The 23,428-nt window shown below is 36.1% G+C and overlaps 2 protein-coding genes, 1 long non-coding RNA gene and 1 pseudogene across 3 annotated transcripts; 2 read left to right on the top strand and 2 right to left on the bottom strand.

The window, feature by feature from the left end:
* LOC137007702 (uncharacterized) overlaps window positions 1–23,428 on the top strand; it is a 1,237,067-nt pseudogene that overhangs the window by 710,100 nt on the left and 503,539 nt on the right.
* Window positions 6,199–8,094, bottom strand: LOC137007413 (complement C1q-like protein 2). Its single transcript, XM_067368858.1, has 5 exons — window positions 7,836–8,094; window positions 7,479–7,553; window positions 7,256–7,306; window positions 7,029–7,160; window positions 6,199–6,854 (listed from the first exon to the last, which is right to left on the bottom strand). The coding sequence occupies exons 1-5, from the start codon at window positions 8,002–8,004 to the stop codon at window positions 6,574–6,576; spliced, it is 708 nt and encodes a 235-aa protein (XP_067224959.1). The 5' UTR covers window positions 8,005–8,094; the 3' UTR covers window positions 6,199–6,573.
* LOC137007822 (uncharacterized) lies at window positions 18,217–19,309 on the top strand. The gene is made up of 3 exons (XR_010892672.1): window positions 18,217–18,334; window positions 18,435–18,518; window positions 19,123–19,309. It is a non-coding gene; the product is annotated as an uncharacterized lncRNA (long non-coding RNA).
* Window positions 19,633–20,745, bottom strand: LOC137014191 (putative nuclease HARBI1). Its single transcript, XM_067378379.1, has 2 exons — window positions 19,862–20,745; window positions 19,633–19,768 (listed from the first exon to the last, which is right to left on the bottom strand). Exons 1-2 carry the CDS (start codon window positions 20,743–20,745, stop codon window positions 19,633–19,635), a joined length of 1,020 nt encoding a protein of 339 aa, XP_067234480.1.

The raw sequence follows: 23,428 nt of genomic DNA, 5'->3' as shown, positions 1-23,428 counted from the left end.
GCACATATTTTTACAAACAATTATACTTTTTAAACAAATCTCTTTTTTTTCTTTTCCTTTTTCTAACTTTTTGTCACTGACAGCTGTTACAACATAAGATATATATTTTCTTTTTATTACCATGTCACTTAAGATTATTTCTCAACACATATTGTTACAGATTAAAAAGTCCGACTTTTAGCCTGCCTATTTCCACTTCATAAAACTGTCCTCTGACTATGTTAGGTTAATTTCTTCCATTATTTTATAACTATTTTAACAACTATTTGATATTTATTTTCTCTCCAGGTCTGGTGGTTTAAATAGTATTCTTTTTGGCACTCTACCACACCTATAAGAATGTAAAACTTTTTCTTTAGATTTATTTTCTTTAGATTTATGTATCAACAGTATCTATTATATTTTCCTGTTTTAGTAGCATTATACTGTAATTTTATCACAGGTACACATTTTCCCCATTTCCACTTTTTCTTCTTGTATTGCTGCTAGACCTACCTCAGTCTTTAAGTTTAAAAAATTTTGGTCTGTCACAGGAGCCACTTTCCATTTCTAGAACCAGTGTGTCTGCTCGAAAGGCTAATTTTTCTTTCTCATTGTTAAACGCATTGCTGGATTTTCGCTGGGCTCTCCCTGCCATAAGCGAAGCGTCCTTCACTTACAGGTCTTATCTTTAGCCCGTCTCTGCCTCTTTTTCTCTGAGGCTAGCTATGTGAGACTTTCTGTCTCTCCTACAGCTTTCTCAACCTTTACGGCTCCCTGGTTCATAAAGTTATCTGTTCTACGCGCGTTCAACCCTTTCTGGGTCGTCTATAAATAATCCCTCAAGATTATTTACATTTTTGGGTCTTACAGGTTACCTGGTGATTCATAGCTTTCCAAGTTTTTACATCTAAAACTCAAGCGCACGAGTGCGGAAGCGAATGGGAAAGCATTGCTCGATCGACCGTGGCCAGGGGTCGATGGATCAATGCCCCACGGTGGGCGCCATGTTTTACGGTGTGTATTTTGATCTTAACACCTTTTAACCTTATTATTTATTATTCTCAGGTTAGGTAAAGTAAGTTGAGTCTGGCCTAAATTATAAGCATTTTAAATTACTTACAATTTGGTCAGAAGACTCCTCTGTGGTACGTTCTTGTTCAAAGTCTTAAAACACTATAAATCAAGCTAAGATAGGCAACCTTTGTAATCAATTAAATTTCTTTTAATTGGTTACTTTTCTTTTTATAATAAACAAAAATGTAAAGGCAAATAAAACTTCATCATTAAAGTATAAAATACAGTAATCACTCTTGAGTCAAAGGTGTAGTCAGTGCTGGGCTTCCCATCTTCAGCTTGGGGCTTCTTGTCCTCAGCTCTGGGCTTCTAGGCGTCGGGGGTACTGACGTATCAGTATCCGAAGAGGCAATCAACTCATCAGTCTTTTATACTCGTGTTGCCTATTGCAGACGTTGTTATCTTCTTGATTGACGTACGTTGTAACTTTCCCAAAGTTTCCAGACACTTCTCAAGGCCTCGCAGGTGCAAGCTGTCTGGCTTTTGTGTCCTTGAACTCCAGTAAACTCAGCCAAGATGGCTGATGTCCTTATAAGGTTCTAGGAGTAGAACCACAGTTCTCTGTGTCCTTGAGCACACACACATAGAACCACACGCACTTCTGTGTGCTGCAGTCCAGCTCTGCTCCTCCTTCTCATGGACAGGCACACACACATATAATTTTTTAGATATCGCCCAGCCCTAATGAATATCTGTATCTGCAATAGACTGATGCAGATGCTTTATGATTTCTTTTATCATTAATGATAGATAATTCTGCATATGCTAAAACAATTGGTTAAAGACTTTAACCAATTGTAGATATCTTATAAATATTATATCACCAGAGATCCCTACAGATCACTCATTATAAACAAGTTAATTGGAAAGAAATCATAAACCATCAACCAAATTAAATAATAATAATAAATAATAATAGAAATAAGTAAAAAAATAAATCAATTATAAAAAAGCAACAGCAGTTAAAAACATGTACTATTGAGTTAATACATATGCTATAAAAACAAACCAACACATTCACAATAGTGAAAGGTTATTCTATTTCTTCAGGTATTATGCCACAATGCACTTGGATTCTCCGTTTTTTTTCTCCACTTTGACAGCATCTGAAGTGTTCTAAAATGGCGGCGCATTGACGTGCATGGAGCGGTAGAATATATATATATATTTTTTTTTTTCCAGTTATGTTTTAATGAGGGAACAACATTGTAACATGCTTAAAAGCTCTAAAAAGTATATTTTTCCATAATGCCCCCTGTGACGCAGCCTTGCCGTGGCATGTTCACAACTCGTCAGCCACAGTTCACGGTTACAACAAGATGATACGATAGTAAAAACTACTAACCACTGTTGATGCTCGTTCGCATTTTTCATGGTGACTTCGTAGAATTCGCATTCTTCGTTGTAATCGCTCCAAAGCACTTTGTCGCTCCATTTTCTTTTGCTCCTTCTTCATGCTCGCTCGATAACTTTCTCATGTAACGAATACTGCGCTCTGATTGGATAATTACCATGCAGTACAAAAGCGTTGTGATTGGTTTTTTTTTCTTGTTTTTTTTTTTTTAAGTGAACTTCTACTATCAGTCAAATTAGATATACTAATTTTAAATATATTAATATATATTAAATATATTAATATTAAATTTGTTATATATTATCCAGGACTAGTTGTGATATTATGAGCACAGTGATAGCAGTGAAGCCTCCTCACGGAGCGCTCTGATTGGCCGGTCCTGAAAGGGGCCTCTCAAAATGAAACATTGTATCAAACTGAGCTGAGCTGGAGCTGCAGGAGCAGGCTGTAATCAACTCAGGATGAGCTGAAAATCCACAATCACAAACATCTCTGCATGTAGTGTTAGATTGAATTGAATTGAATTGAGTAACAGACTATTTTTTAAGTTATATTAAAATAAACAGATATGAATTATTTCTGAAAGATTGGATTTTTGCCTTTAAAAAAAATCACATAATGCATCAAGTGTACCTCTCTTCTTTAAGAGCCTATGAATAAAACAAGAAGAAGAAAAGGGGTATTAAATATACAGTATATAGCATAAACTAAACACTAATACAAATAAGTAAATATAAATGCTTATTATTAGCAAAAAAGTTATCAACTGCTCACTTACTTTCTCCTGTCTTACAATGTGTTTGATACTTTCCGGTCAGGATTTAGGCCCTACCACAGCACTGAGACAGCTCTGACAAATAATATGCACATGAACACCAACACAGGCAAAGGAAATACAACTCTATTAGTCAAGTGCTCCAGTCTCTTCTCCGGCTTCCTGTCGCTCAGAGAATAACATTTAAAACTTGTGTATAGCTTGTGTACAAGTCTTTTCATGGTTTAGCACCACAGTACATCTCTGAGATGTTAGAGCCATTTGAAACATTGCAGGCCCCAAGAACTTCAGGGAGGGGTTTCCTGGTGGTCCCCAGAATCAGGAGTAAACACGCTGAGGCTAAAGCTAAAATCTGGAACATTCTTCATGAGGATGTGAGACAGGCATCAACTCTGACAATGTTCAAATCCAGGCTGAAAACAGTTCTTTTCACTCGTGCATATGACACTGAAAGTATTTTATCTGCTCTCTTGCTTTTTACAGTAATACATTTTTATGTTGATGTTTTATGGATTGATTTTATCTGCTTTAATTTAATTTGATTTATCCGATATTTTGAGAGTCATGTCTCACTTTCAAGAGAGACCTGTTTCAAACATATTATTATTAACAGTTAAATAAAAATACAAAAGTTTCACAGATACGTCATGACATGGCTTAAAATTTCTAATTAAAACAACAGCAATTTCCTACAGACGTTTTAATAAAACTCTACATTCTCCAAGTGTGACCAGGCTGGACAGCTTCAGATCCTGCTGAAGTTTGTTCCAGCTGGAGGGACCTGAGAAGGAGACAGCCTTTATCCCCAGCTCTGTGTGCACTGCAGGGACACTGAAGGACAGAAAGTCCTGGGAGCGGATAGCCTGATCAAGATGTTGAGTCTGGTAACTCACTGTTGGCAGGACTCAATCCGAGGGGCGGGATAAATGGCTGTCTTTCAAAATCCCCTGCATGAAATAGGATAGCGCTAACCAACCAGAACGTTTTCCCACCAGCTCTGCCATGTCCGGTCGGCAAAACTACGAACACATCTTCCTTTTTTAAGAATGACTTAAGTGCCGTTCTTTGCTCTTTTCTCAAAGAAAAACTTAACTCCAAGTCCTCCAGAGTCGCGGCCAAAGCCGATTCGAAAGACCGCTGTTCGCCAGCAGCAGCCGTCATTCTTTGTTTTCAAGTAGCAGGGAACCGTCGCAACTCTGTCGTCACTCTGCCATATGCTAAGCCCGCCCACCAACTCCATACACGATGTGTTTGGTTTTTCCAGCTCGCAGGTCTACCAAGAGTTGCTAAACGACACTCGCGGCAAATTAGATTTACTGCCGCTAGGGTGCGTCTAGATTTCTAGGCTAGGGAGCGGAGTCTGCGATGGCAAATTCTGCAGGTAAAGTGACATGACAAGTACAATGGCACTAGGTGGAGAGTAGATTTGTAAATAAACAGATACCAGTGCAAGAGTCTGCGCTGTACCAGCGAGTACAGGGCACAGTGGTGAATTGAGTATTTGACGTCTGTGATAAACCTTAGCACTCCATGATACACTGCATCTAGCATGCCCAAAGAGACTTGATAAGTCAGAAATGCTATGCTATGATGTGTTTCCTAATACATTTGTTAGTGGGTGAACTATGAGGTGAACCTAACCCTAACCCTAAACTAACCCATAGTTATTAATAGGTGGACACAAAATATTTTGTAACTTTTAAACTTAAAATAGTCTTTTCTGTTCTTGTTTTTTGTAAAAACTGCATCACAGCATTTACTGCCATATCAATACAGAATCATCCGTATCGATACACGTATCAGCAAGGAATGCGTCACAATATATTGCTGTATTGATATTTTGAGCAAGCCCTATTTCAAGCCTTGTTCCATGTGCCCCTTTTATACTTTGAGCACCTGCCCCTCCAAACGTCTCTGCACGGCCCTGCATACTGTCATTGTGTCCTTGGGCAAGACACTTCACCCACTTCTGTCTGCGTACACTGGTGTATGAATGACACTGTGAATGAGTGACTGCTTCCTTGATGTAAAGCGCCTTGAGTGCCTAAATCAGTTTGAAAGGCGCTTATATATATTTCAACCTGATTTAGGCACTCAATATATATATATATATATATATGACAATTTACCATTTAATTACGTGAAAGAAACTACATTTAGGCAAAAAAGGGTAAATTGACACAGCCAATAAGAAGTACAGGTTTCATTTATTAACTAGATAAAAAAAGTTTGTTGAGACAAACTTTAAGTTGGCTTGAGATAGCCGATCAGAAAGTTTAAAAAAGCTTAGATAGATAGATAGATAGATACCATAGTTTACCCCGTTCTAGCCTGATTTACCATATTTGTGGCCCTATTTTATTATTATTTTATTATTATTATATGTATTATTAGCTTGATTTGTTTACATCAGCCTGTCCAGGGACTGCAGGTGTAAATTACCACAAGTGCTACAACCTGGTAAAATGCATCTCTCTTTTTTAAGGTTTAATGTATATTTTACACTGTCCCTGTTTAAATAAATAAATAAATAAATGAAAAGAAATTTTCAACATAGAATCACAATATTTGTTAGCACGAGAGGACAATATAAAATCCTAATGTATTGCAGTACTTGTATTGACCACTATGGCGCACTTCAGCATTTTTTTCCTGCAGTGCTAACTTTTGCCAGAGGGGGCGCTCCAGAGTAAATAGTGTGTAAAATTCAGGGGAACAGCACTCATTTTTCTATCATTTTGAGGACTTTCCCTGGAAAGCACCAGGGCAACTTCAGGAACCCTCCTCATGCTTTTTTTTCTTTAGCAAAGTGAGGACAGGCCAAAATGTCCTCACTTTGAAAAAATGTCCTCAGTCTGCTGGTCTAAAACTTGTTAATGTCCTCACACACACACACACACACACACACACACACACACACACACACACAGGTCTGATAAATGTATCATGAATGTTTCAAAGAAAACATTGTTGGGTAAATATTCATGAAAATATGAGGAAAAGAAAATGCCACAATGTCTCTTTATTCTCTCATTTATTAATATAGGATGAAGAGATACAGATCAAGGATCAGTAACAAGATACATTTAAAAAAGGTATCATTTAACATTATTAGATTTACTACTTTTTATCTAAACACTTTTGAGTCACATGTGATATTCATGCATCCTGTCTGTCTCAGAGCTGAAACTCTTTATATGAACTTACATGTACAGACAGATCAGAACTTATGAATATAGTGTATTATACTGACTTTTACAGTAATCTACTGCAAATTTCAAACACACATTAGTCCTCATTAAGACAGGTTCATATGTTAATCATTCTTCATCATAAATCATACGCTGAAAGTTCAGAATTATTTGAATCACATTCTTCAAATTTCCTGTTATTTTAAGGGAAACAGTAGGAAACCACTGAAAGTGCTGTGGTTACTCTCGTTATCATATATCCTCCTGCCAGCCTTAAGTCTCACATAGACAACATCTCCAACCTCCAGGATCAACACAACTCCATTCGAGGAGCTTAACGCACCCTGAGGCTGATATTGATATGCTGAAACCACAATCTCTCCATTCTTAATAATGGATACAGTTGCTGGAGTTGGGCCATGACCATATATAGAGGCTCTGAACATGTACACTCCTTTCAGTGGGGCTGTGAAAACACCTAAATCAAATAAGAAGAGATACAGAATCAGCTGTTTCCTGTATGATTGCTCAATTACCAAACACACTCATTTGATTCTCATATACATTACACAAATGAAGAGAGGTCTGAATGAAGCAGAAGGTTTTCATTACTATAAACTGAGTTTTATGACTCCATTTCATTGATAATTACCTGTAATTGGGTTGTAGGCGTTCCCTATGTTTGTGAAGACGTTCTTGTAGGTTATTGTGAAGTGAGTGCTAAAAGGACCAATAGATTTATCGCCAGATTCCACCAGTGACGCTGAAAAAGCTATTTCTCTGCCTGTTATTGAAAAACATAAGCAATATTGTGATATATTACTGTATTACACTGAGAATGAATAGACTGAATTTAACATCATTCAAGCACACTTTCACCTCTATTTTCCTTTCTCAACTCCTCCACTTGACTTGAAAGATTTGAAATTTCTGTGAAGGAATAAAGATTTTTAAATGACATTTACACTGATTATTGCAATATACAACACAATTTACACAGTATACACTCAACATTACACTAACATTTACACTATACAATGTATTGCATTGGTGTTTTACTTTGAGGATCATTGATAAAAGAGTGAATGTTTTGGTGAAGTACCTTCATTTTTCTTGTTCATCTCATTCCTCAGTTCTCCGATGTTTCCTTTCTGCTCTGTAACGGTGGCGGTCAGTTCTGTAAGTAGTGAACTAAATTTAAACTTCCATAACTTTTTTATAATTTTTTTAAGTGCTTTCACTTGAGCAATAATCTGCTGAGTATCTTCTTTAAAACAAACTTGTGTCTATTATTTCAAAGCATTCTTGAAGAGCTGCAGAAATATAGATTCACTTTCTTAATCTTTGTCAAACTAGTAGACATCACAGTATGAGCAATATGGTGTTATAAATATGTAAATTATTGCATTTAATTTTATTTCTGGGACTACCCTGTCATGTATGTAGTCCATCACATTACCTTTGTTTTCTGTTCTTAGATGCTCCATTTCAGTCTCCAGAGATTCCATTATTGTTTCAATGCTCTTTATTTTCCCCTGGTCTTCAATGATGTTTATGTTTGGTGAAAGTATATCATCTGCCGATATAGCCCACACATTGAGCATTAAAACCGTTATAAAAATCAACATTGTTGTGCTCTCGGTTTCTAGTGATATACTGAATCAACTGAATTAACGTTCTCTTATATTTAAAGATAACTTGCGTAATTGTTTGAACTGTCCAAAAGACTTTAGACTGCAAATATGTTTTGGGTTACGATTGTAACCTTTGTTCCCTCAGGAGGAAATGAGAGGCGTTGAATGAGGACACTCTGGGGTATGACTCTGCGTGACTGCATCTGAAGCACATATGCAACTAGTCCAATTCTGATTGATCACCATGTGCCGTGTGACCGTACACCACAGAAGCCACATAGGGAAGCTGGTACATATTAGAAGCAAGACCCTACAGGCATTCATGAAGTATGGCAAAGGGACTCAGCGCCTTGTTCCCTTCTCAGTGAACAAAGGTTACAGTAATAACCTGAGATGTTCCCTTTCGAGAGAACTTATGCTGCATCAAATGATGACACTATGTGGAAGGAGATGCCCTGTGTTATACTGACTAATTTCTGTCCTTGAGTGAAACTGTACAGGCACTACTCCCCAACAAACACAGAACGTTGGCACAATGTAGCCAACCTTCTAACAATGTTTTAACAACGTGGCCAAAAGGTTGCTATAACTACATTGCGTTGTGAACGTTGTTACAGTGTTGTCACAATGTTGACATCTGACCACCGCTCAGTTCCATTGCTCAAGGTTGCGCTTTGGTGTCTGGACTACCACTGGACGACGTCTACTCGTCACTGCTCCGGTTCCTCTGGAGCGCGCATTTTAAATTACAAACGACCGTTGAACCGTCTCTTCATCGAGCCAGGATACGTGAGTATTGCTTTTATTTTATCTCTATAAATAAGATATGCAAATATTCAAACACGGCCTAAGTGTTACATTTATTTGTTGTCTAAAAATTGAACGAAAGTGTTTGCGATCTAATGCAAAATTTACCAGTGTAATTCTAGCTAATGTTGTCTTTTAAGTAACGTTATACAGATCAGAATGTTAAAACGTCTTCTGGTCAGGTAACATTAAAAATATTTCAACATAACGGCAAAAGTTATACGCCATAGTGATGAAAAAATTACTTGAGTGATGGTTGACATTTTAGCACATTATAAACAACAGACAGCGATCCAGGAACAGACCATATGAACAGACAGCGACTCCACTGTTAATGTTTAACGTTAGTCCATTTTTGTGAAACTAACATAAACACACCATCTTAAGTGCTATCCATCGAGAAACACGGTATTGTTTACCTTGTTTATTACTACAGAAGCTGTTCTTTAGTGTAGCATGTCACATTACCCTTCAAAAGCTTGGGGTCAGTAAGATTATTTTTTTAATGAATGAATTCATGAATTTATACGTAATGTACATTAATAAATACACTAATCCAGGGAAGGACACGTCAAATTGATCAAACATGACAGTTAAGATATGTAATCCACGTAAATATGAAGCAGCACAACTGTTTTCAACATTGGTGATAATCATAAATGTTTTTTGAGCAGCAAATCAGCATATTAGAATGATTTCTGAAGGATCATGTGACACTGAAGACTGGAGTAATGATGCTGAAAATTCAGCTTTGATCACAGGAACAAATTACAAATTGTAATACTACATTTTAAATTATAATAATTTAAATATTACTGTTTATATTGTATTTTTGATCAAATACAATCAATGTACCCTTGGAAAGTAAGTGAATTCTTTCAAAAACATTAAAAAAAATCTTACAGACCCAAACTTATGAATGGTAGTGTATGTTATGCATGTAAATCTTTGCTAGGGTTGAAAAAACAATTATTCTTATATTGATTTTCTTTTATTTCTTTACTCAACAGGCTATGTTCTTACTCATAGCTTTCAGTCAGGCGACTGGAGCAGAGACCTGGAGGGCAAAACACCCACAGAACTGCAGGACAGGCCTGTCAATTTTCCACCTGTTTCAAACAACAAATATTACATTGTGTCTCAAAAAAAGGTAAACAAAATATGAAAGTAAAATGTACGTTTTGGGCACTTGTGGTCCATATACAGCACCTGCAGCAGTATTTCAATCACTAAACTGTAGAGTATTCACTATAAATACCTTAAAGTAATAAAATAGTAGAATTAAGAGATCAAATTATTTATACAGCTTATTGATGTTGCATACTGTATACAGGCAAGCAGATGAGCCTAGAACATAAATGCAATGCCTAATGACAAACTGTGCGTTCTGTGTTTTCTAGGCTCATCTGCTTGCCCGCCTGTATACATAGTATGCATCATCAATAAGTTGTATATTGAATTTGGCCTTGTTTTACCCTCCAGGTGGGTGGGTGTTCCTATAAAAACTAGCAATGAAGGTAAGCATACACTATTTTAAGTATTTTCTTGTAAACAATCGAATGGGTCTTTTAATTAATCTATTAAATTTAATACAATTAAAGATTAAGTAACAATAAAAAAGTAACACTTTCAGAATGTTTTCATTTGTGAGATTCACCTCAGATCAGTGCAGCTGTAATTCCTGATGCATGGATGCATTAGATAAGTACTGTGTGAAAGTGTTGTTAGATACAAATCTCTCTCTCTTTCTTTTTTATTTTTATTTTTTAGGCAATATCAACACCATACAACAGGCCCTGCTCTTCTCACCAAGAACAAGTAAGAATTTATCTAAAAGATTTTTATTTTATTTATTTTTACTGTGAACTATAATGTTGTTGTCATTTGTCTATAACAGCAGATTTATTAATAATATGATTCTGCATACTATTTTCAGCACCCGAGCCATCACGGACATGACACCTTGCCAAGAGCTGGATTTTTTGGCAAGTATAAATAGATATGCAGATTTTACACAATACATTACATATCAAAAATGGTCATAATTTACTAATACTGTATGTCATTGATCCAGAGATGCTAGGGGGGACTACGGAGCAACGACCACAGCAACATTTAGGTCATTTCTCTTTTAAGGTAATCTTTCTTTTGGTAACACTTTAAAGGCCTATTGCTCACCTTCATGTCGTTCCACACCCGTAAGACTTTCATTCATCTTAAGAACACAAATTAAGATATTTTTGATGAAATCCGAGGGTATCTGATCCACACATAGGCAGCAACGTTATTGCATCTTTTGACGTCCAGAAAGGTAGTTAAACACATGGTTAAAATAGTCAACTTGACTACAGTGGTTCAACCTGAATGCTATGAAGCAACGAGAATACTTGTTCAAAACAAAACTAAGATGACTTTATTCTATAAATTTGTCTGTCCCGTCATTCTGCTACATTGTTTACGTTCAGCGGTTCAGTGTTTAGGTCTGAACGCGGGTTCAGTATTCGCCAGTAAATTTTTTATTTTTGTTTTGTTTTGGCACACAAAAGTATTCTCGTTGCTTCATAACATTAGGTTGAACCACTGTAGTCACGTTGACTATTTTAACCATGTGTTTAACTACCTTCCTGGTCCTCAAAAGGTGCAATGACAATGCTGCGTTCGTGTGGATATGTGGATCAGATACCCTCTGATTTCATCAAAAATATCTTAATTTGTGTTCTGAAGATGAACGAAGGTCTTACGGGTTGGGAAAACATGAGGGGGAGTAATTAATGACAGAAATTTCATTTTTGGGTGAACAAGCCTTTTAAAGTCTCATTTGTTAACATTAGTTTATGTAAAGGTAACAAACAATAAGCAATACATTTGATACATTTTTATTATTCATCTTTACAAATGTCAGTTAATAATAATATGGCTGTTCATTGTTTTTTCTTGTTAACACAACATAATTTTTTTTAGATTTCTGCAACACAAGGTTATGGCTCATCAATTTTAAGGTAAGATAAATAGAGCTTTTTTATGAAAAATACTCAGAATTTTACCATTTTGAGATCACACACACAGGACCTTTTGAGAAGACTGATTTCTCCTGTCTGCTCACTAGTCACTCTGGTCAGTCCCGGTCCAGTCCTGTCATATCAAGCTCCGATCTGCTCTGTTCTCTGCCCAGTTCACCTGTGCCTGCAGTTCAACCCTCTCTGGTGCCAGAATGTCTACAGGTTTCGGACTCATGCCTCAAGGTTTCTGCGCTTGCGTCCCTCCTCTGGATTTGTTGATCTTTCCTGGACTCATTCTGGTTACCAAACTTTTCACCTGGCCTTTGACTATGCTCACCTGTCAGTCATGTACAGAGCCCAATTTTGTTCAATAAATGTTCTGAACTGCCTTTGCTGTTTATTTTTTATTTATTAAACATTTTTATATTTGCTGTCACATAAATTACATGCTATTATAAATGCATACCTTTTGAAGAATAATTAGAATATCATATGCAGTTTTAATAAAGTTGAATTATAAAACCTTGTATGTCATTTTTACTCTTTAAAGTGGACATTTGCAGGTGTTGAATTGATTAATTTGTTGCCAATAAATAATAAGTATATATATTAATATATTAAAAAATATAATATAATATAATATAATATAATATATTAAAAAAAGTATTAGTATTAGTGATCTAATGTCGAGTGATTAAAAAAATAACCACAAAATATAACACGCTGAATGGGAAATATTTATAATCTACCATTTAAAAAAAAAAAACGTTGTCAGAACGTCGTGTCGCAGTTGCTCTGGAATCCACTGCTGCTTCAGTATATATATTTTGAGTGATTTATTATCAAGTTATTAATCGACATTTATCTTTCTAAATATTAAAATTATTTGAATGACTTCTTCAATGTATGTTTAAAAACATTTATTTTCCTTTTCAAACACTAGAGAATAATGATGAATATTGTCTGTACCTCTCACTGAGAGAAAAAAACAACTTATCAGTATATTTTGGGAATCTTTCCTGTTCTAGTTAAAGCCTGGGCCAACTTCAACCTTGAAGAAGTTGTGAATCATGTGTATCTGTGTATGTGCGCTAGTGTTCTGTGTGTAGGTCCTGTATTGGTATCAGTAGATAATTGGCACTCTTCTTGAGGCCTGCAGATGCCTTTTCATGACTTAACAGGACATCCTGTTCCTAAGTCCAGGGTCCGATCGTCAGCATCGTGATGGATGGAGATATTTTTCTGAGTATCTGTCCATGTGTGGAAGATTACTAATTTTGTCTATTTTTCTTAGCCAATCAGAATCATTCAACCTGAAGTAATGACGTATTTAGTTGACTCTGTTAGAGTATAATTATTGTGGAAATGTGAATGTACGCAGAGCGGCCTACAAACTCCTTGTGATACCTGAAGCTGGCTTCTGCTGATGAAATTGCAAACTATTCTTCAATAAAATTTTCTTCAATTTATTATTTTTTTAAACTCTGACTCCGGGTCTTCATTCATCATATCTGGTCTTTAGCTGTAAAATTCCCCTACACCAGGTATCCCTTCTTGGATGATTCAAAGTACACCAGTAACTGATCGGTCTTCCTCCACTGAGAAGCCATCCTTTACTCCCCCGGTTTCACAGACAAGGCTTAAGCTAGTGCATGTTTGAGCTGTTTTAACGGAAAGCAACTTGTACTGACACATCTTAAAATATGTCAGTGCCATTGTTTTGTCTCAAGATACACAAGTAATGTTTTTTTCTAGTGAACATTTATAAAAGCTACTTAAATGCCCTAACTGAACTAAGGCCTAATCCTAGTTTAGGCTAAGCCCTGTCTTTGAAACCGGGCCTTCAAGTTCATTTTATTAAGTATACTTAAAGGATTAGTTCATTTGGAAATGAAAATTAGCCCCAGCTTTACTCACCCTCAAGCCATCCTAGGTGTATATGACTTTCGTCTTTTTCATGAACATAATTTTATAAATATTAATAAATATCCTGACGCATCCAAGCTTTATAATGGCAGTGATGGGGATCAATGAGTATGAGCTGAAGAAAGTGCATCCAACCACATCCATTCATCATAAACATGTGCTCCACACTGCTCCAGGGGGTTAATAAATAAATTATTATTATTTATTATTTAATTAATAATAAAGTCCCTCTGAAGTGAAGCGATGCATTTGTGTAAAAAAAAAAAAAAAATCCATATTTAAAGGGGTCATGACAAATGTTTATGTTTGGTGAAAGTCATCATCTGCCGATATGGCCCACACATTGAGCATTAAAACTGTTATAAAAATCAACATTATTCTGCTCTCGGTTTCTAGCAATGTACTGAATCATCTGAATTAATGTTCTCTTAGATTTAAAGACAACTTGCGTAATTGTTTAAACTGTCCAAAAGACTTTAGACTGCAAATATGTTTTGGGTTACGATTGTAACCTTTGTTCCCTCAGGAGGAAATGAGAGGCGTTGAATGAGGACACTATGGGGAATGACTCTGCGTGACTGCATCTGAAGCACGTATGCAACTGTAAACTAGGTTACTATAGCCCATGTCAGACCTGTAAAAAAGAGAGGAAGAAATTAAAATGCACATGAAAACAATTTTATTGATTTTAATGTTTAAAAAATTGAATAGCCTATTGTTGAAGAAATATAGAAAATATCACAAATTGAAAACATAATTAAATTAAACAATTAAGAATAGCTCTGCCTTAGTGTGTTGCGTCATCTCTCGCGCTGAGCAGAGATGAACAGTCTCTCGTCACGGAGTGAAGTGAAATGGCCGATTGAGCAGTGATGCTTTTGATAATCACAGTTCTAAAATCCATAAAGATTAAGAGAGAAGTTGAGCTGATTCGTCCGCCGAAAACTGCACAGATCAGATTTCTTTGATACATCGATATTATTTCTGATCTCTGTCGATTTATCCTTGGTAAGTGTGCTCATGAATCACCATATTTGGCCATGATTTCTGCAATTTTCCAGTCTTTTGTGAGTCAAGTGTTTTTAAATGATACTATGATGTATGTTTTTTTGTGAAATATGTAGAGAAATGAGTTAATATGTGAATTCATTACTTAAATTAGCTGTTTATTTGCTGTTTAAAAGTGTTTATATCCATTTTCTAACTTTATGAGCGTGATGAGTGTAATGTAGCTCACGTGGAGTTTTTGCTAACCATGCGGGCCACGTGCTACGAGCTACAAGCTAATTGAATGCACATACGTCACTCCTAAGACGGTATTCTTCATTAATATAGTTATATTTATGTTAAGAAATGTGATAAAAGAGAGAAATAAGTGTTGAGAAACATGTATTGATGCATTTTAGAGCATTTATTGTGCTGAAAATGATCATTTAATGCTGATAAATGGGAATTAATTGTGATTTTTCTGCCTTGTCTTTTCAAGGTTGGGTTTTTGTTTGTTTGTTTGTTTTGCTTTTTTCCTTTTTTCTCTCTTGATGTTCCGGTCCTTCTGCATCTCTTTGAAACTGAATGAGTTTCTTGGAGTTCTAAGTTAGAACCGTTTCTGCCAACAACGAGGAGTGCTCAACATTGGTGGAAACTGGCGGGCCAACCTGGTTTTCTCGAGCTTGGACAACATTTCAGTTGTTTCTTCAAAGTGGTAGGATCATACCTATTCTGTGAAAAGGAACTGTTTTTCCTTTTTTTCCCTTTTCCCAATTTTTTCTCATCTTGGAGTTGCTTATCTGTGTTCTTTACTGAACACTGAAACAGGACACTGAGCTAAAGTCCTGTTTAATTTGATTGAGTCATTTCCAGCAAAGACAACTGATTGAAAAGGACTCTGATTCTGTGTCATCGGACATTTTTCTTGAACATTGTCCCATTTTCTGTTATTTCTTTTTATTGGAATTGTTCTGAAAAGAAAACACAAAGGTTATTGAATTGGTTACCATTTTATATGGGAAAGAAGAAAAGGGTGTTTAAAGATACATAGCTATAAACCAAACCGATTTGGAAATTAAACTGAGTAAATTAAGAATACTAAAGCTAATTAAAGAATAACAGACTAATTAAATAACTAAACTACTATAATATAATAAAATATGAAATAAACTAATATAATATAATAATTTATAATATATATATAAATATTATATAATCAACTACATAATTAAATAACTCACAAAGTGTCACAGGAGTATAACAAGCTTTATTTCAAGAGTTCATCAAAAAGGGTTCTTTTGTGGATTGTATTATTGTTGTTGTTTTTCTGTTTTTTATTTTTTGCTGTCATTTTGGGGTTTTTCCAGTTGTTGTTTTTTCCCCCAATGAAACAATTTAGTACAAAGAAATAGAAAAGAAAAATTACTTACCTTTTCAGTTATAATTCTGTCTCCTGTCGTCATTTCCCTTGTCTTGCTGCAACGCTAGCTCAAGAGCGAACGTAGACTTTGGATCTGGTCCAAACTATTAGAAAGTGGTTTATGCATGTTGTAGGTCACGTGTGCTGCACAACTAGTCCAAATCTGTTTGGTGCCGCATCACCATATGACGTGTGACCGTGCACCACAGATGCCACATAGGGAAGCTGGTAGATATTAGAAGCAAGACCCTACAGGCATTCATGAAGTATGCCAAAGGGACTCAGCGTCTTGTTCCCTTCTCAGTGAACAAAGGTTACAGTCATAACCTGAGATGTTCCCTTTCGAGAGAACTTATGCTGCATCAAATGATGACACTATGTGGAAGGAGATGCCCACTGTGTTATACTGACTAATTTCTGTCCTTGAGTGAAACTGTACAGGCACAACTCAGGACGAGAGCACTTGAGCGTCAGGTGTAGAAGGAGGGTCCAGGTGTTTGAGGAGGACCATTCCACAGCATCAAATACTTTCTGAAGGGAGACCCCTGACAATAAGGCTTTAGAAGTTGCCATATATCTTGTGAATTGAGCCCTTACCAATAGAGGTGAAGGCAGATGCTCAACTCATAAGATGTAGAAATTGTCTCCACAGTCCAGTTTCTGATTGTTTGTTTAGAGGCCGGGTATCCCTTCTTGGATGACCCAAAGTACACCAGTAACTGATAGGTCTTCCTCCACTGAGAAGCCATCCTTTACAAAAAAAGTATATGTCAAGTTCAATTTATGAAGTATACTCAAGTAATGTTCAATTATATTTTTAAAAGAGCAATTGCATATAACTGAAAAAAAAAAAAGCCCTTGGGTTAAATATCACAAATATGCAGATTTAAGTAAATGTAAAAGTTGATGGGACACTACTGAGAATATTGCTTCAGAATAAATTATATTTACACCACAAATAAATCCTCTTTTGTCCAAACAAGTAACTTTTTTGGATCTGTCCACACAATGGACATTTCAACCACTACTGTCACAATACGTGACAACGATTGTGAGCTGAAGACCTGCTGCCTGGCAGACACAACAGGAACGATCCCACTGTCCTTCTGGGACTCATAAATAGTTACTTGAGGTAGGAAGAGCATACTGCTTCACAAATTTGTCTAGCAGGAAATTCAATGACAACACCACACTGACCACTACACACACATCCACTATCACACCCATACACACAAAAATATCAATAGCTACTACTGATAACACACAAACATCTACAAATACCAAAACTGTGTACTTCAATTTCTTTAAACTCATAACACATTATTCTACACTGAATATTTTACATAATCAACAAAATTCACAATTATTGAACCCAAACAGCTCTAACTACACAACGGTTAATCCAATCGCCTTGAAAATTGGTCTGCAATGTCTTTGTCTGAGTTCCCATGATTGTCTATAAGGACATTGGTATATCTCAAAAAATATGGCCACCATTGGCCAATGAGTTTTGAGCACCTATTAGACAAGGTTAATGGAGACCAATCGGAACAAAACTTGGTGGGTATGTTTGACTCCTGGGGCCGGATCTTAAGATAATGGCTTAGAAATAGTCTGACTAACTAAAGTCACTGAAGAAAGATCGTTGCATAAAATAAGCACACAGCAGTCTTAAGTAAGACTGTCTATATTGCATTGCTTTGTGGGAAAAATAAGACGCTGAACAACTTAAACAAAATGGCCGACAGTGGGCGCTCGTCACAATTTTCCTTCGCTGAAAATATTTGTATTTTGGAGGAATACAATGCTTCCAAATCCACTTTAATGAATAAATTTAGCGACTACAATGCCAATAGCAAAAAAAACAAGGCGTGGACAACAATAACTGAAAAAGTTAACAGCGTAAACCCGTCTGTCTCGCGATCCGTCAAAGACGTTCAGAAACGTTTTAAAAATATGGTCCAAGAGGCAAAAAAGGAAATATTCAAGCGAAAAAACCCTGCAACAGGTGGGGGACCAAATCCTAAATTGAAAAGGACAACGGAAATGATAAATGAAATATATGGAGAGGAATCTCCGATGTTTTGGGGAATCCCCGGGGGGAGGGAGAGCGGAGTATCCGGGCGGACGTTACCTGCAGCGGGGGAGGATACCGCTGTCGCATCAGTTCCGCTTCAACAGTCTCGTGAGTAACAATGTTTCGATAGTTATTGTTTTTGCTTGATTTAAAAAAAAAAAAAAAAAACTGTACTGTTTTGGGTTGAGTACCAATTTTTACCGTCTAGTAGACTGCGAGGTGATTTTAACATTGGTCCCTGAAAACAATGAAGCGCCTGTGACGAGCCAGGACCAAACAACACAAAGCGAAGGTAAAGTTATGCTTACAGTCTTTAAACCGCGAGTTATAAGTTACCAAGTTAGTTAATCCTCTATTATGCCTTACAATGATGTAGTTTTTAAGTTAAAAACAGATTAACAGTGTTTAAAATAATAAGTGGACACAGATCAGGGAAAGTAGCTTGTAATGCCATTGTAACGTTAGTGCTTATGCAATCACTATTTGCTGAGGACAGTGTTTTCAGATTATAGGTTATATAATCAAAGACTACTTTTGTCAATAGGTCTATATTATTTTTTTTGTCAATATAGGCTATAAAAAAATGTAATTTGTAAAAATGCAGAACATTTTCTGTGATGGGTAGATTTAGGGTGTGGGTTATATAGTTATAACATGTTTAACTATCTATTTCTAAAAACAAAAGAAGTTTATGCAGTGTCTCCATTTAGATAGCTAAGTAAACGTGTGTGTAAAAAGTTTTTTTTTTCTAAAATTAGTGAACTACAAGTAAACTTTAGTATGTAGTAAGTAGTATGCAGTATGTAGTGCATTTTTGCAGAAGAAAAAAGTACAACAAAACTTTCTAATTTTGCTAATGTTGTTGTTTTTGTTTGTTTGTTTGTTTTTTTGTAAAGAAGATGATTTGGACAGCACCCAAATGGCACCTGTGGGACATGGCTCAGACACAGACACACAGAAAGACACTACAAGCAAGATAACCATGAACAATATACTTGAAAAGCAATATGAAATATTAACACTGGAAGAGACTAAACTAAAATTAGAAATAGAAAAACTAGAATTAGAAAAAACTAAGCTAAAGTTGGAGCTACAAAAACTTGGACAATGGTCGTTGAGATCTATAGTTCATGTCCAAGAACTAGTCAAATAATTGTATTTAATAATTCCAGTTATTTAATTTTGAATTTACTTCTTATGTAATGTTTACATACAGAATCTTTAGATATATTTAAGAGATTTTAAGTATTTTAGTGAAAGTTAATGTAGTTGTAATTTAAAGATTATATAGTATTTCAGCTGTTTTTACTGATACTATGCATCAAATATTGTGTATTGATTCTCAATGAATAAATTATAATATGTCCAATTCATTTAAAAGTTATCAATTCTTCCATTTTTCTCAGTCAAACTGAGAAAATGTTTTCTACAATCATTTGTCGAATGTAACGCCCAGTTCCATCTTCATCTCCTGCCTCTGCGATCTCCAAAGTGGGTTCTTCAAAAATTGGGTCATCCTCCATGTCTGGGAGTGCAAGATTTCTATTAAAAGGAAAGTGATCTTTTTCTCATGTAATTTATAATCATTGGGGAATATGTAGCTAGGTGTTTTAATTACAGTTAAAAACTTATTACCTTGCCATGTTGTGCAAAACAACACATGCACAGATTATGTTGCAGACTCTTTCTGGTTTCATTTTGAGCTCTAAATGCAGACAATGAAATCTTCGTTTCAGGACTCCAAAACACCTTTCAATAACATTTCTTGTTTTGGCATGGGCTGTGTTGTACCGAGTTTGAGGCACACTGACTGGGTTCAAGAAGGGTGTTAGAAGCCAGGGTTTTAGTGGATAACCAGAGTCACCCAAGAGCACACCCTGCAATTCTCCTCTCTCAAATGCATCATGAATTTGGGAATTCACTAAAATTCTTGAGTCATGGGTTGATCCTGGCCAACGAGCGACACAGTTGAGCACTCTCAGTTTGGCATCACAAATTGCCTGCACATTAATACTGTGGTAGCCTTTCCTATTAACAAACAATGGCTCATGAGTTGAAGGTGCTTGAATCCTAATGTGTGTTCCATCAATGGCTCCTACAACATTTGGAAATCCAGCAATGTTGAAAAAATCTGCCTTCACCTTGTTCAAGGTAGAGACATCAGTCGGATAAAGTGGAAGTCTGCCTGACAGTGCATGAGCAACCCGATGAATAATTCTTGATGCTGTAGACTTATGTACCCCAATTAAGTCTGCAGCTGCATTTATAAAACATCCTGTGGCAAAGAAACGTAGAGCTAGAAATACTTGTAGCAGTGGAGGGATGCTAAAATTTCTTGAAGTTTCAGGCCTCAGATGCTCCGCCAAGTCAATTGCTAGTTCTTGTATTGTATGTCTTGGAAATCTTAGTTTCTCCAGCAGTTCCTTTTCACAAAGTACTTCCAATGGGTTTGAACGGTCTTTGAAAACTCTTTCTCTTCTTATTGCCCTTTCATAAAACCAAAGATTAAAATTTGCCATACCGCAAGACAAAGTTGGGCCACTTTTGTGAATCTAGAGCATATTTTTCTTTTGACAGTTTGTTTCTATGGCAACATAGATTGTAAGAGAAAGTTAGCCAAGGGGGAACCAGTCTTACTTTTTTGTCTCAAATTAGACCAATCTAAAATTTTATGCAACCGACTTAAAAAGTAAATACCAGTCTTAAAGAAAAAAAATAGACGACTAACTTGTAAGACTAGTCTTAAATAGATTTATGCAACCGGCCCCTGGTCCTAGAGGTCTGTGAGAATTTTGAAATAATTGGCCTCTTGGTGGCGCTAACGAGTTTTATGCCTCTGTAATTATGTGGTGTTTCACACATACAAAAAATATCTTACTGAAAACATTTGCCTCAAGAACCACTGCTGTCAATCAAATCATTCATTAAATATCCACGATTATGTAAAAAAAACTTTTGCAAACTAGTCCTGGCTTTTTGCTCAACCTCAATAAAACCAGTACAGTACAATTCTCTGGACTCTCTAGATCAGGGGTATCAACAGGCGGCCCACGGGCCGCATCAGGTCCGTCAGCATTAAATTTGTGGCCCGCATCATGCTACATATAAATGTATTTTTATTATAATTTGTGTGAATATTACTTCGTTTTTTTTATATGCACACTAGGGTAGTACAGTGCGCGTGATGCTGTAATCATCAGCAGAGAATGCGTCTAGTGTACGCGTGCAGCACAGTTTTTCTAACCACAAAGAACAATTTAAACTGAAAGTACTTTGCATGCGCGCATTGAATAGTTTTTGCACTAATTTAGTTTGTCCACAAGGTGTCAGCACTGAAACGGGCTGTTGTTTCAGTCTGAAAAGAAACGGAGAAGACAGAACAAGAGTAACAAAAAACACAATAGCCGACCGTGTTGAAGAGCGCTCATTTGAGGGGATTAAAAGATACCAGCAACTCTAATTTACAAAGTACAAAAAGACATTTTATATCTAATTGTATCTAAAGTACAAAGACATTTTATTGTAACTATTTGAGCGAAAAAGACTAGACAAGCTCGAGACTGTGCGCGCAAGTAAAAAACAAAGTAACCTTATTTTTGCAGTTGACATTCCACAAACTTTGCAGTGTGTAAGTTGCCGAACAGCATGAAAAACAAACCTTTTATTCTTAATGTCAATGTGTTATAAACAGAAAGCAAGCAGAAGGGCTCCCATTACAGATCTGTCATCACATCATTGAGCTCACGGAGAATATCTTATTTATCATGTTTACAACGTTGGTTATAATTAGATAATTCATGCAATTGTGATTGAACATTAAAAAAAAAAAATAAAAAAAAAAGATTTTTGGATTCTGACCAAATTAAAAGGTAGGTAATAATAATACAAATAATAAAACATTTATTCTCTCAGTATAAATAGGTGCTATAAAAAGTGTTAAAAAGGTGCAATGGAGTATAAAAAGACTATAAAAAAGTGCAATGTTTTCGTCTTACGGACAAACTCTCATCAGCCAGTGAACAACAGCCAGACCTTAAATTTCTTGTGAAAACAATGCAGACATTTCAAATGAACAAGGATTTCTTTTCATCAGTTCTTGTTTTTCTTTATGCATTTGTACATTAAGAATACATCAAGACAAGCTATTAATCCTTTTTTTAAAGGGCATATTGCAGGTTAGAGCTTCAGTGATTCAATGTATAGAAAAATAATGTATGAAATAGATTTTCTTGAAAAAACACATATAAATACGCTACATAGGCTTCTGGAGTCGTTTTTGTGAGAGAATTTTACTTCCGCATCTGAAAAATGCCAAATCGGACGTGACGTCACTGAAGGGAACGCGATCAATATAAACTATAGGAAAACAATGGATCGCAATGACAGTTCGGACGCTGAGGAAATTGTAATGTTTATTCATACTCGTATAAATAACCACAGCCATACAATTAGCCTGCAATGTGGTCAAGAGAGCAGGGACAGGCCAGGATTAGACAGAATAACGGTCAAAAGAGACAAACTGAGCTGTTGTGTGAGGAGAACAAGTGGAGAACAGGGCAGTGGTGGAGCCAGGGAATTTTCATAGGGGTGGCCAGGCAGGGGCCAGCAGTTTCTCTGGGGTGGCACAGAAAACCTCATTATGCAAACAGACAAGATACACGTCCAACCTTAAAACACTTTTTTAAAAGTATTGTAATAATACTGTAATACACAATAAATACTGTACAACTTAGGAAATTACCTTTTAAAACAAAATACATATCTCCCAAAGCTGAATAAAAGAACTATTTAAAAAGGACCAGAAAATCATGTCAGTTTTGTACCAAAGTTATTTTATTTCAAGTGCCAACTATGAAAATTAAGCAAACTTGCAAGCGGTTTCTAAAATCCATGCACAAGTACAAACATGTTACATCAGTTGGATTCGGCGATTTTTGTGGTTCAATGCAAACAAATGTACAAAATCATCGAGGTTTAGAGACTTGGCTTTTGAGGACTCCACGCTTAATACACCTAGATTGCTCAGTCTGTCATCGTTCATAGTAGATCAAAGGTAACTCTTTACCAGTTTTAAAGTAGAGAAGCTATGTTCACACTCAGCTGTACTCACAGGAGTGGACACAGCAATTTTGCATAATCGAAACAGCTCGTGGAAAACTTCTTTAAAGGGCTCAATGAGCACAGTTAAATTGACAATGCTTG

The sequence above is a fragment of the Chanodichthys erythropterus genome, chromosome 3, assembly GCF_024489055.1.
Source record: "Chanodichthys erythropterus isolate Z2021 chromosome 3, ASM2448905v1, whole genome shotgun sequence".
Taxonomy (NCBI): domain Eukaryota; kingdom Metazoa; phylum Chordata; class Actinopteri; order Cypriniformes; family Xenocyprididae; genus Chanodichthys; species Chanodichthys erythropterus.
The sequence above is the reverse complement of the archived record's forward strand: the minus strand, read 5'-3'. Positions and strand labels throughout refer to the sequence as shown.